Here is a 12,697-nt window from a genome sequence, read left to right as displayed (position 1 = left end):
GGATCCTACTCTTTTGGTGCATGAAAAAGGGATATACGTAAACAAGCGAGTGTGCTTTGACAGCATCTTGACCATGGTTCTGGATTTATTAAATCAATCATCTTTTCCTGGTATTCAATAGTTCTCGGCTTTGTCCCTAAGCTTATATTCTCCAGTCCCACTGTGGCTTACGCTGGCGCCTTAACTATACGAATGCCCAATCATTAATCTCTTTTTTCTATTGAGCTTTGCGTCTAAATTTCATCATTCGCTTTTCTGTATTGAGAAAGAGAAGGAGGGGTTCGATTCAAGTCCCCACTTGCACTATCTATCTACTTCCGGGTTGTATGAGTATTAAAGAAAAAGGCCCTGTTGGTCTGATCCTCACTTCTCCCTTTTTCTTTGCTCTCCACATACATCATCGGATCTACTCTGTGGATTCCTGGTAACATCAAACTTCACACGGTCACTACAATCTTTATGGAATAATGCCTACTCTATCCACAACCCGAGGCCGTGAGGCCCTTGCAGTCAACACGGTCTTTACCGTTCTAGCAACTGTCCTGGTGGCGATCCGAATCTATACCCGAGCTTTCATGGTGAAGCAGATGGGTTCCGATGACTACGCTATTCTAATTGCCCTGGTAAGGATTCCATTTGATTTCTCCTTGATCAATCCAGCTACTAACTCTCACATTCAGGCTTTCTCATGGGCCTTTTACGGCGTGTTCTGCGGTGGTAAGTGAAACCTGCCTAGCTCACTTAAATACTAGATATCATCTAATATCCATCTATAGAGGTTTACCATGGCATGGGCGCCCACTATGCAGACATTCCCCATGGAATATACGTCACGCAAATGTGGTGTTTCTGGGCCTCAGTACCCATCTATCAAACCAGCTTGATCACAACCAAGATGTCCATCCTCCTACAATACCGTCGAGTTTTCTCAACAACACCACGCATGCGTCTAGCTTGCTCCTTACTCATCAGCTTTCTAGCCGTATACGGTACCTGGACTATAATCAGTGCCTGGGCAAACTGCATCCCCGTAGCCAAGTTCTGGGATCCATCAGTTGAAGGTTTCTGCTTCGACAAAGAGGCACTCTGGTTCTCAAACTCGGCCATTCATATCTTGACCGATCTGCTCATCCTCATCTACCCAATGCCCGTCATCAAATCTCTCCAACTACCAAGCCGACAAAAATTCGCTTTAATGGCTGTCTTCGCTTTAGGAGGATTGTATGTTTCCTTCTCTTCTCTCTCCTGTCCAATCCTATCCCAAGGGCAACAAACAGCATTTATACTAACTTAACACCCAGCGTCATGATAACCAGCATCCTCCGTCTCCGAAGTCTCCTCATCATCGCCAAGTCAGACGACCCAACACGTAAGTCCCAACTAGTCTGCCACTCACTCCATCTTGAACAAAACAAACTGACCCTCCACCTAGACGACAACGTCGGTGCAGCAGAATGGTCCGCAATCGAATGCAACGTCGCTATCATCTGCGCCGCTCTCCCAAGTACCCGCGCTTTCCTCACAAAGCTCCTCCCTCATATCTTCTCTTCCCGCGACAACCAAAGCAAGACGACCCGTCCCTCGCGCACAGGCCGAAGTGCACTTACAGGCACACATACAAATATACAAGCCTCTGTCATTGGAGGTCGTGAGCCAGAGGATCACATGTATGATCTGGAGAATATGTCGGCTTCCGGCTCTTCGTATGATGAGTTGTCGAAGGAGCAGGAAGCTAAGGCTGGATTCTCAGGAATCAAAGTTACGACGTTTGTAACGCAGGAGTCGATTTCTACGCCTCATGATGATGCGGGGAGTATGAAGGATCTTGTGCCGAAGTCGCAGAAGAATTTTTCTTAATCGTTGACTGTGTGTGCTTTTTGAGGCTTTTATGACTTTCATTTTTTGGGATCGTTTATTCCCTCCTTGTTGGGTCGAAGGTATCTATCTTTGTTTCGACTCGATGTTCTTTGTCTATATGAGATACCTTTCTCTTTTCTCATGTCTTTCTTTTACTTTCTTGTATGTATTTTTTGATTTTGGTGGGGACTTACAGTTGGGAGGATTATTGTACATTTATATACCCCGTCGCGGAGAAAGCGACAGCTTCAACTTAAAAATATTATCATTTGGATTGAACATAAATCACCTACCTAGTACAACATACTAGTATCAAAGACGGATCATTTGTAGTATTAAAACATTGAGTTGATTCATTCATAACTATGCGTATGTATATCAGTAACTAAAACTAAGGTATCAGACTAGGTGACATCAACACATGTGCATCAGCCATGACGTTCATGATTCTCTCGGTGTCGACATACTATGCAGAACGTAGATTAGAATGATTAAAACAATTGAGAACAAGTGTACACGCCAAAAACAAGAAGTGTAAATATGAGGCCAGCCCATTTGCATCCGGGATATACCCGCAATCCAACGCCACAAAAGACTCGAGCGGATGGGAAATAGAGGCTCAAAGAAATAACGAGGAAAGGTAGAATAGAGATTAGGAAACAGGAAATAGAAATAACCGGATCTCAGAAGTCATCAGGGCATAAGTCTCAACCGACGCGAACACCAGTATGTGCAAAACCAATGCGCAGAGTACTACCACTAATGCAAAGATAGGAAAATGTGACTTATAATTAATATTTCATTCTTTTATCGATATGAAATACCCTTTATTCCCACACGTTAGAGAAAAGGTCATCGTTTCCGCCAAACCCGCCGCCCTGCTTAGATGAGTTGTTTGAAGTAGCGGTGGGACCAGCAGAGACGGGAGCAGCGCTTGTCCAGCCACCGAAATCTTCGTCCTCGGCCACGGTGGGCGCTGGCTTAGGCGCGGCACTGGAGGAACCCCAGCCACCTCCAAGATCATTGGCGGTCAAGGTAGCGGGGACCTTCATCATTGATGCGGCGGATGGAGGAGGCGGGGATGTGACAGGTGCCGGGGCAGGATCAGGGTTGCCCCATGCGTTGCCACCCCATGGGTCCATGATACCCGCAGTAGCAGCTGGAGCAACTGGTACTTGGGGCTTTGCGGGAGCAGAAGGTTGATAGGACGGGTTGGATAGATTGAACGCAGAGCTCATCTCTTGCTGTGGAGAGACAGCGGTGGGTTTCGGTGGAGCTGCCGGGGCAAGTGGTGGGGAAGAGAGGCCGAAGAGGTCGTTAGAGAGAGATGACGACGGGGGGTTGGGCTTCGAAGGCTTTGGTGGTGGTGGAGATGCAAAACCACCAAATCCGAAATCTTGTGAGTTTGATGAAATTGAAGTCGTTCGTGACTGCGGTTTGGGTGCAGATAATGTGGGGGATGTCAAGCTATCGAAAAGATCACCGCTGGCCGAGCCAGAGGGTGAAGTAACCTTGGGCGCAGCAGGAGTAGACTTGGTCTTGGCGAAGCTGGTAAGGTTGGCGAATGGAGATGGCTTTTCGACTGACTGGGCCGGGGGAGGAGAAGTAGTTGTGGGGAAACTGAGTCCACTGAAAGCGTCCGTCAAACCACCCATGTTCGAGGATGTGGCCTGGGGTGCTGGAGAAGCCATATCACCGAAGGAGTTATTTCGTCCATGCTGGACCGGGGCCGGTTGAGGCTTCGCATAAAGCGAGAGAATTGATTGCTTCAAATCGGGTCGGGACATGCCAGTGGGCGCTGCAGGTGTGGAAGAAGTGCTCGCTGGACGGCTGGCGGCGGGTTGACTGCTACCGAAGAAGTCGAGTCCCAGCAACGAGTCACCTGGTTTCTGTTGTGCTTTCGGCTGTTGAACGGGCTGAGAAGGCTTGGGTGGCACGCGGGGGGCAGGGTCCGTTGTGCTAGGGCGCACTGGAGGAGAGATATCGTCGCCAAATAGGTCAATCGAGGGTTGTTGGCGGCGCACAGGTGGCTGACTGGGAGCAGGCATTCGTTGGGATGCAGATCGTTCAATCTTTGCCTTCTCCTGTACAATAGCAAGAGGCTACTCTGTCAGCGTATGTTGGTTCCTAGTGATCTCAAGGCCAATGATACTCACCACATCATCGTCATCACCCCCGTCAAGAGTTGAAGGATCCGGGATTCCACCGTCCATAGCCCAGCGCTTTGATTCATATTTGGTACGAATGAAGTTTTCGATCTTACTGTTATCGATTTCCGTTAGTCAATGGTACGCGAGCGGAGTTCAGTGGTACAAATTCACTCACGCATCGGACGGAACATGACCAGGCGCCAATTTGGCTTCCCAATACCTTCAGTACATTAGCAGCTGACTCGCGGTATCAATTGATATAGACTCACTTATTAGCTCTTCCATTGCCCCATTTAATCACACTCTGGAGTTGTTCGTCGGTCCAGGCATCGAGATCAACGGACTTAACCCGACTAATGTGTGTTCCCATTCCACGGTGGATACCCGAGCACCGGATGCAAACGAAGATTCCTAAATTCCATGATGCCCATCTAGGGTCTGAGTGAGAGAAGTAAGCATCATTTCTTTATTTATATCCAGTGCAGAAAGGGCCGAAGTGAAAGCGCATGGGGATGTCATCGGAGGGGTTGAACACTAACGTTTGTTTCGCTTGCAGTCAGCACAGATCTTGTTGGACTCGAGTTTCAGCAGGTTCTTGATGGTCTGCGAGTTCTGAGCAGCCTGGCCCGGGGTCGGGCGTCGTGACATCTTTTAGGACGTTCGCGGGGGAATATTCGTGGAAAGGAGTGAGTGCAGGTGTCGGGAACTTGAATTGGGAACAATGCGGCCTAACTGTGGCTGCGGCCAAATATACGGTGAGTCAAAACAGCCACTCCCGCAGTTCGAGGTAGATTGCAATCACCAATGAGATTTAAATTGTTAAAACGTCGATCTTCGTGATTAAGATTAAACTCAGCAGGAACCTTCTGCAGACTGGTCGTCTTTGGAAGATTTGGTTGGCCTAGGCTGTTCTTAACTGTTGATTACATAGCGTCTCCGGCCCAGAGGGTCCTTTCATGTCCACTTATACATTGTAAGACAAAGGAATATACCTTGAGAGGTAAACTTTCGCAACCCTTCAATTTTGCTTAGATATTCAATAATGTTTATGACCAATTTACCCTTTTCCTAAATTATGCCTTGGATTTCTCAGCCGGGGCCTTTCCAGATGCTCCATCTTCTGTGAATCGCAAACTAACGCTGTTCACGCAGTGGCGCTCATCAGTCGGAGTAGAGAACCCTTCACCCTCAAAGACATGACCAAGATGACCTCCACAGTTATTGCAGACAATCTCTGTGCGCTTCATACCGAAAGTATTATCCACATTCCTCTTTACTGCCCCAGGAATCGAATCGAAATAAGCGGGCCAGCCACAGCCAGACTTAAACTTGTGGTCGGCTGTATACAGGGGCGCGTCGCAGCCAGCGCAGTTGTAGACACCTGTTGATGGATAATGGGTGTCATATTCACCCGTTCCAGCGCGCTCTGTGCCCTTTTCACGGAGGATGCGAAACTGCTCTATAAGCAAGATGTGTTAGGACGAACGGGTTCCTGCAGATGGATCATCAATCGGGTCTCGAATACGCACCAGGATTCAAAACGGCCCTCCACTGGTCATCACTTCGCTGGTCAGGGAAAGACATGTTTTGTGTTTGTTCGTCGGGCTTATTGGAACTGAAGAAAGCGCCAAAGAAGGGGATTGTCGGAGCAGCGTGGAGTGCCTTGGAGCGTGTCGAACGTGGTGCGTTGCCGGGGGAGGTAGACAGAGATCGGAACAAAGGCACAGATGGAGTCGGGGCACGGTGCCTCAGAGAATGTTGCAAGAAACGTACAGCTTGGGAACGCATGGGTGATGAGCTTCAGGTATTGTTGAAGAATTTTGGGGAAATGAAGTGGAGGATCTAGCGTTTTTACGTCATCAGTGCGGGGAGCTTTAAATGTTCCAGATGTCGACATTTGTATGGGCTCGAGGTGACTACAACTTCAAGTTGGACGATTATAGTGAACCCTAATAAAGTGTCCAAGCGCTAGACCAATGCAGCAGTGTCTATGCTGTCGGCTCAAATGTTATCGATTGAACCTCTTATTTTGATTGACGAGGCTGGACACAAAGCAGAATTTCTTGTATCAGTGATACAAGGATTTCACAGTCAACATAATCACTAACATCTCATATGAAATGGTTGTTCTTGAAAAGCATATCAAACCAAATATTTCATCAAAACGCCCCTCAGGAATGCAATATCGTGGGTATCTCGAATAAGAACGCAATAAGATGAAAGAATCAGATCCGCAATAAGATGAAAAGAAAATAGATTCAAAAATACGAAGCCACCGTCGGAATCTCTCTCATGTCCGTGCCTTTCCTTGGACAATGAGAAACCCCCGATCAACCTCCACACGCCAGCCCTCACGTATGAGCATTCTGCTGACAGAGGGTCCAAGACGAGCGATACCATTATGGCTGTGATTACCCACGCCCGTCACGATCCTAAAGCCACCATGAACGTGCTTCCCGCCTCCACGGACATGCTTGGTATCACCTAGACGGTCCCACCAGGCATCAACTCGTTCACGTGTAATGCGAATGGCATTGGTGACAGTCACACCGTGTAAATCCAGATCACACTGGCTCGACTGTCGATCCACAAGCCTGTCTGAGGCTGTGGCCAGTTGTTGCCTGGCGAGTTGGCTCTCCTTTTGGCTCCGTTCATGATACACTGCAATCGCACCACCATACAGGTGGTTGGACCTAGCAAGCCGAGCTGCTTGGCTTGCTTGTTGGTTAGCGATCGAACGAGCGGCGAAATGAACTTCCGCAGCATCCCGAGCTTGCTCGAAGTTAAGTGTGCTGGGAGTTGCTTGATAGTGACTCTGGGGATTCGCCACATCTTCGTCGTCTTCAAGATTTAATGGAGCAGCTGTGACTTTGATTATGTCACTTGCCAATGTTTGAGGCTGTTGAATCATGACTGCAGCCAACTCATTGGTGGCGGAAATTATGTTGCGAGTGATCCTGAGCAAACCGATCAGGGTTGTCTGCTGAATACGTGGATAGTCATGTGAGAGCTCGACTAATTGCGTAGACATGACAGGGTCCTCAGTCGTATCAGAAACGTTTGTGGGAGCCTCGGCGAGGGCTAATGCTAGGATAGTCGATGGCAAAGACATCCCGTTGGCATGATAAGTCGAGTTGACTTTCTTTTGGGGGACTTCGACAGCTCGGGAACATATGAAATCAATATCGGCCTTCCCAGTCTCCCACTTATTAGTGGTTGAAGGCTCTAAAGGTACATTTTCGATGATATGAGATTTCTGCTTCTTATTTCGTTTCTTTCTTCGGCCGGCTTGACGACCAACATCCCCCGCTTCGGCATTGAATCCATCAATTCCTCGGGGAACAAATATTTGCGAATCGGGGTCATTTGATGCCCCATCTAACCCCTCTAGGGTCTCACCAAAAAATGATAAATTCAACAAGATATCCATAGCTTTATCAATATCGTCACTGCTCTTCTTCAATGTCTGGTCAACATTAAACTTGGTCATCGTCGGGAACATTCGCATCAGATTGTTCAACATCTCCGCATGCGTCGCGCCTGTCAGCTTCAGTGAACCATCGGCTGCAACGGTATATGCAGCATTCGACTTGGAGTTGCCACTAGAAGAATTGTCGAGGCTATCACCGGAAGTACTGGTGATATCAGTCGTGGTGTACAGAGACTCGTCGTAGCCATGGCCAGACATCCCAAGTTCAGAAAAGGTCCCTCCATTTTGGATCACATCGAGATCGTGACTATTCGCGGTTCCAGAGGGATCAAATGGGAGGTCTTCTTGCGCCACAGCTAGCCCTTTAATTTCGTCCAGGGATTCCCGTAATTTAGCCACATCGTCTGGCACGGTCAAGTCGAAGTCGGATGCTATTGCGCTAAGCAGCGCAGAATCTATCGCTGGGCAGTACAGCTTCTCCAGATCCTTCAGGATTCAGTTATGTTAGTTTGCGACGCAGACGATATATCTCAAATGGATCGCTACTTACGGCTAATAGTTCTTGGCTGGTGTCACCCATGGCTTCTTCACAGGCGGTCAAGGGGACTAAGCGGGGTACCACTGCATTACGGGACAAGATCCCGCTGTTTCACAGAGCGAAAGAGATGATGCGGAGGGGCAAGGGAACTCAAAAAGCGCGTGGATGGATAAAAGGCACCAGTAAGAGCAGCTGGAAAGCAGTATTTCTCTTGGGAGGAGTGAGGAGGAAAGAAGTTGGGGGATTGTTGTACATAAGAGCACGGCGCGCTGTTGAAAAAAAAAGTGGCATAGGGTAACCCGTATGCGCCTCCACGTTAGTGATTTACCAGTTTCTGCCCGATCAATTTGACCGCCTTTTATAATGGTCGTTATCGCCGATACCAAACAAAAGAAAACAATTCCCCTCCCCATGATCTTGGGACATTGGTAGAGCGTGGATAGGAATAAGCGCAACGAACTATCGAGGCCTAAAAAGCCATCGATTTAGTATCAAGACAGCCATCAACCATAATCATCCTTTCAAAGTGTATCTTACAAATCCATGTTTCCTTTCCCAGGCCCCTCCCAGACCCCTGTGCAGGGTGAAGGGCCAGATCCGTCATATCATGATGGTATCATATATCAGAAAACTAGTAGTAAGTAGTAGTATATACGATGATATATGATATATATATTGGTGAGCTCGCTCCCCTTGTCAGGAGCGTGAATGGGACAATGATTCCAAGGTTGTACTGATGGCCGATCAGATCTCTTGATTGCGCAGAACAACAAAATTTGAATTGAACAGTGAACATTTTATTGAAGGTTTTGAATCAATGGATGCATTCAAGCTACTACTAGTACTAGTAGTACTTGAGTCGGACTTTGTAGGCCTGAGGGGTTATATATAGTTCAAATGTTCATTTATAGTATACCAGTACTCCACCTCGCTCCGCAATTACTATGAACTTGAAGATGACCTTGGATTTCTGATCTGTTTTGTCTCAAAAATATCACGATAAGATTCACGATTTTTCCCAGGGCTACGCCTTTCTCTGTAGACAAGATACGAGCGTCCATCGAATGTCCTCCTTTTAGAACAGAGCTGCTTACCCCGTCATAAGTTCACAACCACGCCCTTTGAATTACTATATGTTATTTTATCTTAGCGAGAACGACGAAGGTGGAGCAAACAATGTTTATGAACAATCTAACAATGATTCAGAACATGGTGCCATCCTGATCACAAGTGACTCGCAATGATTGAATAAGGGGCCAAGTTGCGGAGTCCAGAACCAAGAGTCCAAGACCCTAATATAAGTCCACCACGCAGTCCTTCCACAAAGCCACATTTTCCTCTTCAAGAGAAGCGAGCGAACCGAAACAGGTTCTGCAATCAGTGGACATTTTCACGGCTCCAGGCCCGAAGAGCCGGCGCTCGGAGCCCCTGAAGACCGGGGTTTGGTCGCTGTCAAATACTGATCGGCCACGTTTAATTTGCTATGGATCCACCACCAACGCTTTTACCGGTCTGCCCGTTGGGAAATCACCGATGTAATCTTGGATAGCGGACCCTTGACGAGACTGCTCACCCCCTATTCTTATTATACGCACGGCTGGGTAGCGCCGCTATTAAAAGTATCTTGTACATGTGGACAGGGAGTCCTGACGAATCTTCTGATGACTGGACGGCTCAGGGGCCCCCTCCAATCGGCAGCATCATGTACCCCTGGCGAGAAATTGTGGCGTTTAAACTTTGTGTGCGGGAGTTTAATCCTCGATAAATCCTTGACGCGTTGTGCTCTCGCAGGTATTAGGCCGCTGACCCGGAACTCAAGGATGAAATGATCGGCATTGCAAGCGGAGATGTCCGTGTGTCTTCCTTTTTCAGGTGATACGGAGTACGGGACTGCGTCTACAATCGGAAATTGGAGATTTCTCACGTATACACGTCCAAGCCGATGAGACTCGTTATGATACGAGTGGGCGGCCTGCAAGACCTTGTTCGGCTGTGTTGGTTCCTTTATGTCCCGATATGCGAAGTAGTTCATTTGTACCTGTGACCTCAAGCTTGAATATATAAGCAGCACCGTGAAATGGAGTACGTTATTTATGTGCATCTAATGCGTTCATTTAATGCTCGGATATTCCGAGGTTCATGACACCTTGGAAATTGCAGGTGAACTTGAATGACTCGGAATACTCTATGATCGTGGCTGAGCAATTTGAACTCGAAAGCTTGCTCACCTGGGTATGCATCATTCATATATCCAAGCTTTGAAACCTCGAAAAGTGGCAATAAAATGCGAAAGTCAAATTCTATTTCTGTCGATTTAGTTTGTTGATGTTCATTTACCTTTTTTACCCCAGAAGTACTTTTGTAAACGGGAACGTTCAGCCTCAGCGTTATTCGGGAAAGAACGCAGCCCACTTGAAGGTTTGCAGGATATTCCAACGGCATCTACTCCATAGTGACATACATCTCCCCTGACAGGCTAATTTCCGGGAATTCCTATAGTATATGCTACCTATCGATCAGGCTCGGGGATATTCTATTACCATACCGGGATCCGAGGTCCGGAGCCTTCGATTTCATTGCGATCAGCTGTGTGATAGGGAAATCTATCTCCACAATACCGGGAGCGAAGGATTACCCCTGCCTTAGCGAGTCAACGGAGCCGGGCAAAGAACCCCCAACAAATTTATGAAACCGGAGCTTTTGATCCGAAAGAACATCCTCCTCGTTTCACTTTCTGGCAAGCTGCATTAGATAGCCTTGCGAAGCAAGAGGGCATTCCTTGGTAACTGAACTCTCTGGCTAGAACTGTGGGGGTTTTTGCGGGTACAGTGGACACATGCTTTTTTCTTCCTTTTCTTCTTCTTCTTCTTCTTCTTCTTCTCGTGTTTACGACAAAGCGATAAACCAGACGCGATTCATGACCCGAGGTGCCTATGATACGATCCCTAGGTAAATGAGTAACGTGCAAGATACGGAGTACGGGAGGGAGATGGGGTCGCACGGTAATCCAGATGTTGAGCACGGGCTTACGGGTGTGCTTCACAGGGAAAGGTGGTTTTTGTCTTGTGGAGTTGCGCTTCATGACGGGATCCACCTAGGCTAGACTTGTTCCAAACCGAATAATGTGCCATTTTGTGGCTTGCTAAATGGCTAGTACGCGAGAAGGCGTTTTATTAGTAAAATCTAAGCTCATTGATTGGGAGCGGATGCGAGTATTTCGGAGTTTGGCGCATTTTAACACAGAATCAGATGACGGCTTGTAATGGTATTGCTAGTCCCGTTCTTGTCAAGGAAAACAGGCTAAACCCTGGAAGTGCACGAATCCATCCATAAGGATCTTCACATTAGCAAGCGGGGGCGTGCTAACCGGAGGAGGGGGGGGGGGAAGTGTTTTCCGCAATTCATGATGAAAGGACAAAGAACAAGCATGAGGGACTCGGTAGGTTTGACGAAGCATATCTCCTGCAGTGAATCTGGGTATTTTTTTTCTCGCTGAGTTTAAGAAGTCTGTAGGTAAAGAAGGGATTTGGGGGGGTGGGAAGTATACAAACCGTGGAGGTAGGCCAGAAGAGCTGCAAGCTGGGACCAAGTCGGGACCAAATCAAATGCCACCGACGTTTCAGAAATTCCCTTGCGTCTCTGGTGATACGCACAGGCACGCACAGCCCATGAGAGTTTCAGCAAAACGCCGATCGCTGCAGTATGCATTCCGCATGGCGCCTTGGCACACAGCGAAGAACCATCGGGGAGCCACAATAATATCCACAATCCACATCCGCACCCTGACTTGGTTGGCCGCGGCTTGGAATGGAAGACTCGTGGATGACCCTGTGTTAGGAATGGTCTTTTTTTCTTCTCTTTTTTCTTTTTTTGTTCTTATCATTCCTGTCGGACACTTTTTATGCCTCGCTTCGCATGGAAGATAGATTAATCAACATGGAATCATTAGTGTCATGCAAGGTGCACGTATATGATTGAAGAATGCGATTGTTCGAGAAGCGTCAGCACGAGACAACGTGATTGGCTTGACCGCGTGGGAAGGGCCGAGGCGATATTCAATAGTGCCGCGATGGATCGGACAGCTCCTTAGCTTCTCGGAGCACATCTGTTTTGGGACATAATTGTTGACGATGAGCATCTTACGTAGTATGAGAAGATTCAGATCATTGCATTCTTGCATCCTGGAGGGGAAGGGGTAAGGTTGGTTTTTAGGGGGCCAGTCATGTAGATGCAGTAACATGGGTAGGGTAGTATAGAAGGATGCATGGATGTATGAAGCCCTGGGTAGAGTCTATTGTTCCATAGAACACCTCGATATCTCACAAGAAACCTTCTAAGCTCTCGTGTCTCAATATTTTCAGATCATCTCCGTACTCCGTACTCGTCGTCGTCACTCCTGATCATCATTAATTGGCAAAACATACAGGGGAAGATTGGCCCCATTTTGGTGGATCAACCTAGTGGCCCCTACTAGTACTACAATTCATGCGGTTCGTACAGAAGAATAAAATATTGATTTTAGAATAAATTATATTTATATTTATGATGAGATTATCTTTGATTACTCACAATAGTACGATTCATCCTTTATCCCCCCCCCAAAACTTGAAGTAGCTTAACGGAATCATTTCCCCTTCTCCCTCTCTCTCTCCTTCAAGTTCTGTATCTTTCGTACTTCTTCCCTCCACATTCCACAGTGTTTCAACGCCAATTGTAGACTTT

General features: G+C 47.5%; 4 protein-coding genes across 4 annotated transcripts; 1 reads left to right on the top strand and 3 right to left on the bottom strand.

Moving 5' to 3' along the window:
• Positions 1-467: 467 nt before the first annotated feature.
• On the top strand, positions 468-1,857 carry N7478_009934 (putative integral membrane protein; the record flags this gene model as incomplete). The annotated part of the gene is made up of 5 exons (XM_056926148.1): positions 468-623; positions 681-717; positions 777-1,221; positions 1,302-1,369; positions 1,433-1,857. The coding sequence occupies 5 exons, from the start codon at positions 468-470 to the stop codon at positions 1,855-1,857; spliced, it is 1,131 nt and encodes a 376-aa protein (XP_056775518.1).
• An 827-nt stretch (positions 1,858-2,684) lies between these two features.
• N7478_009933 (uncharacterized protein) lies at positions 2,685-4,655 on the bottom strand (the record flags this gene model as incomplete). The annotated part of the gene is made up of 5 exons (XM_056926147.1): positions 2,685-3,959; positions 4,014-4,119; positions 4,183-4,227; positions 4,277-4,445; positions 4,547-4,655. The coding sequence occupies 5 exons, from the start codon at positions 4,653-4,655 to the stop codon at positions 2,685-2,687; spliced, it is 1,704 nt and encodes a 567-aa protein (XP_056775517.1).
• Positions 4,656-5,080: 425 nt separating this feature from the next.
• N7478_009932 (peptide-methionine (R)-S-oxide reductase) lies at positions 5,081-5,795 on the bottom strand (the record flags this gene model as incomplete). The annotated part of the gene is made up of 2 exons (XM_056926146.1): positions 5,081-5,466; positions 5,537-5,795. The coding sequence occupies 2 exons, from the start codon at positions 5,793-5,795 to the stop codon at positions 5,081-5,083; spliced, it is 645 nt and encodes a 214-aa protein (XP_056775516.1).
• A 502-nt stretch (positions 5,796-6,297) lies between these two features.
• N7478_009931 (uncharacterized protein) lies at positions 6,298-8,017 on the bottom strand (the record flags this gene model as incomplete). Its single annotated transcript, XM_056926145.1, has 2 exons — positions 6,298-7,923; positions 7,988-8,017. 2 exons carry the CDS (start codon positions 8,015-8,017, stop codon positions 6,298-6,300), a joined length of 1,656 nt encoding a protein of 551 aa, XP_056775515.1.
• Between the last annotated feature and the right edge of the window lie 4,680 nt (positions 8,018-12,697).

This window comes from Penicillium angulare, assembly GCF_028827245.1.
Source record: "Penicillium angulare strain IBT 27051 chromosome Unknown utg000007l_segment0_segment0, whole genome shotgun sequence".
NCBI lineage: Eukaryota > Fungi > Ascomycota > Eurotiomycetes > Eurotiales > Aspergillaceae > Penicillium > Penicillium angulare.
The sequence above is the reverse complement of the archived record's forward strand: the minus strand, read 5'-3'. Positions and strand labels throughout refer to the sequence as shown.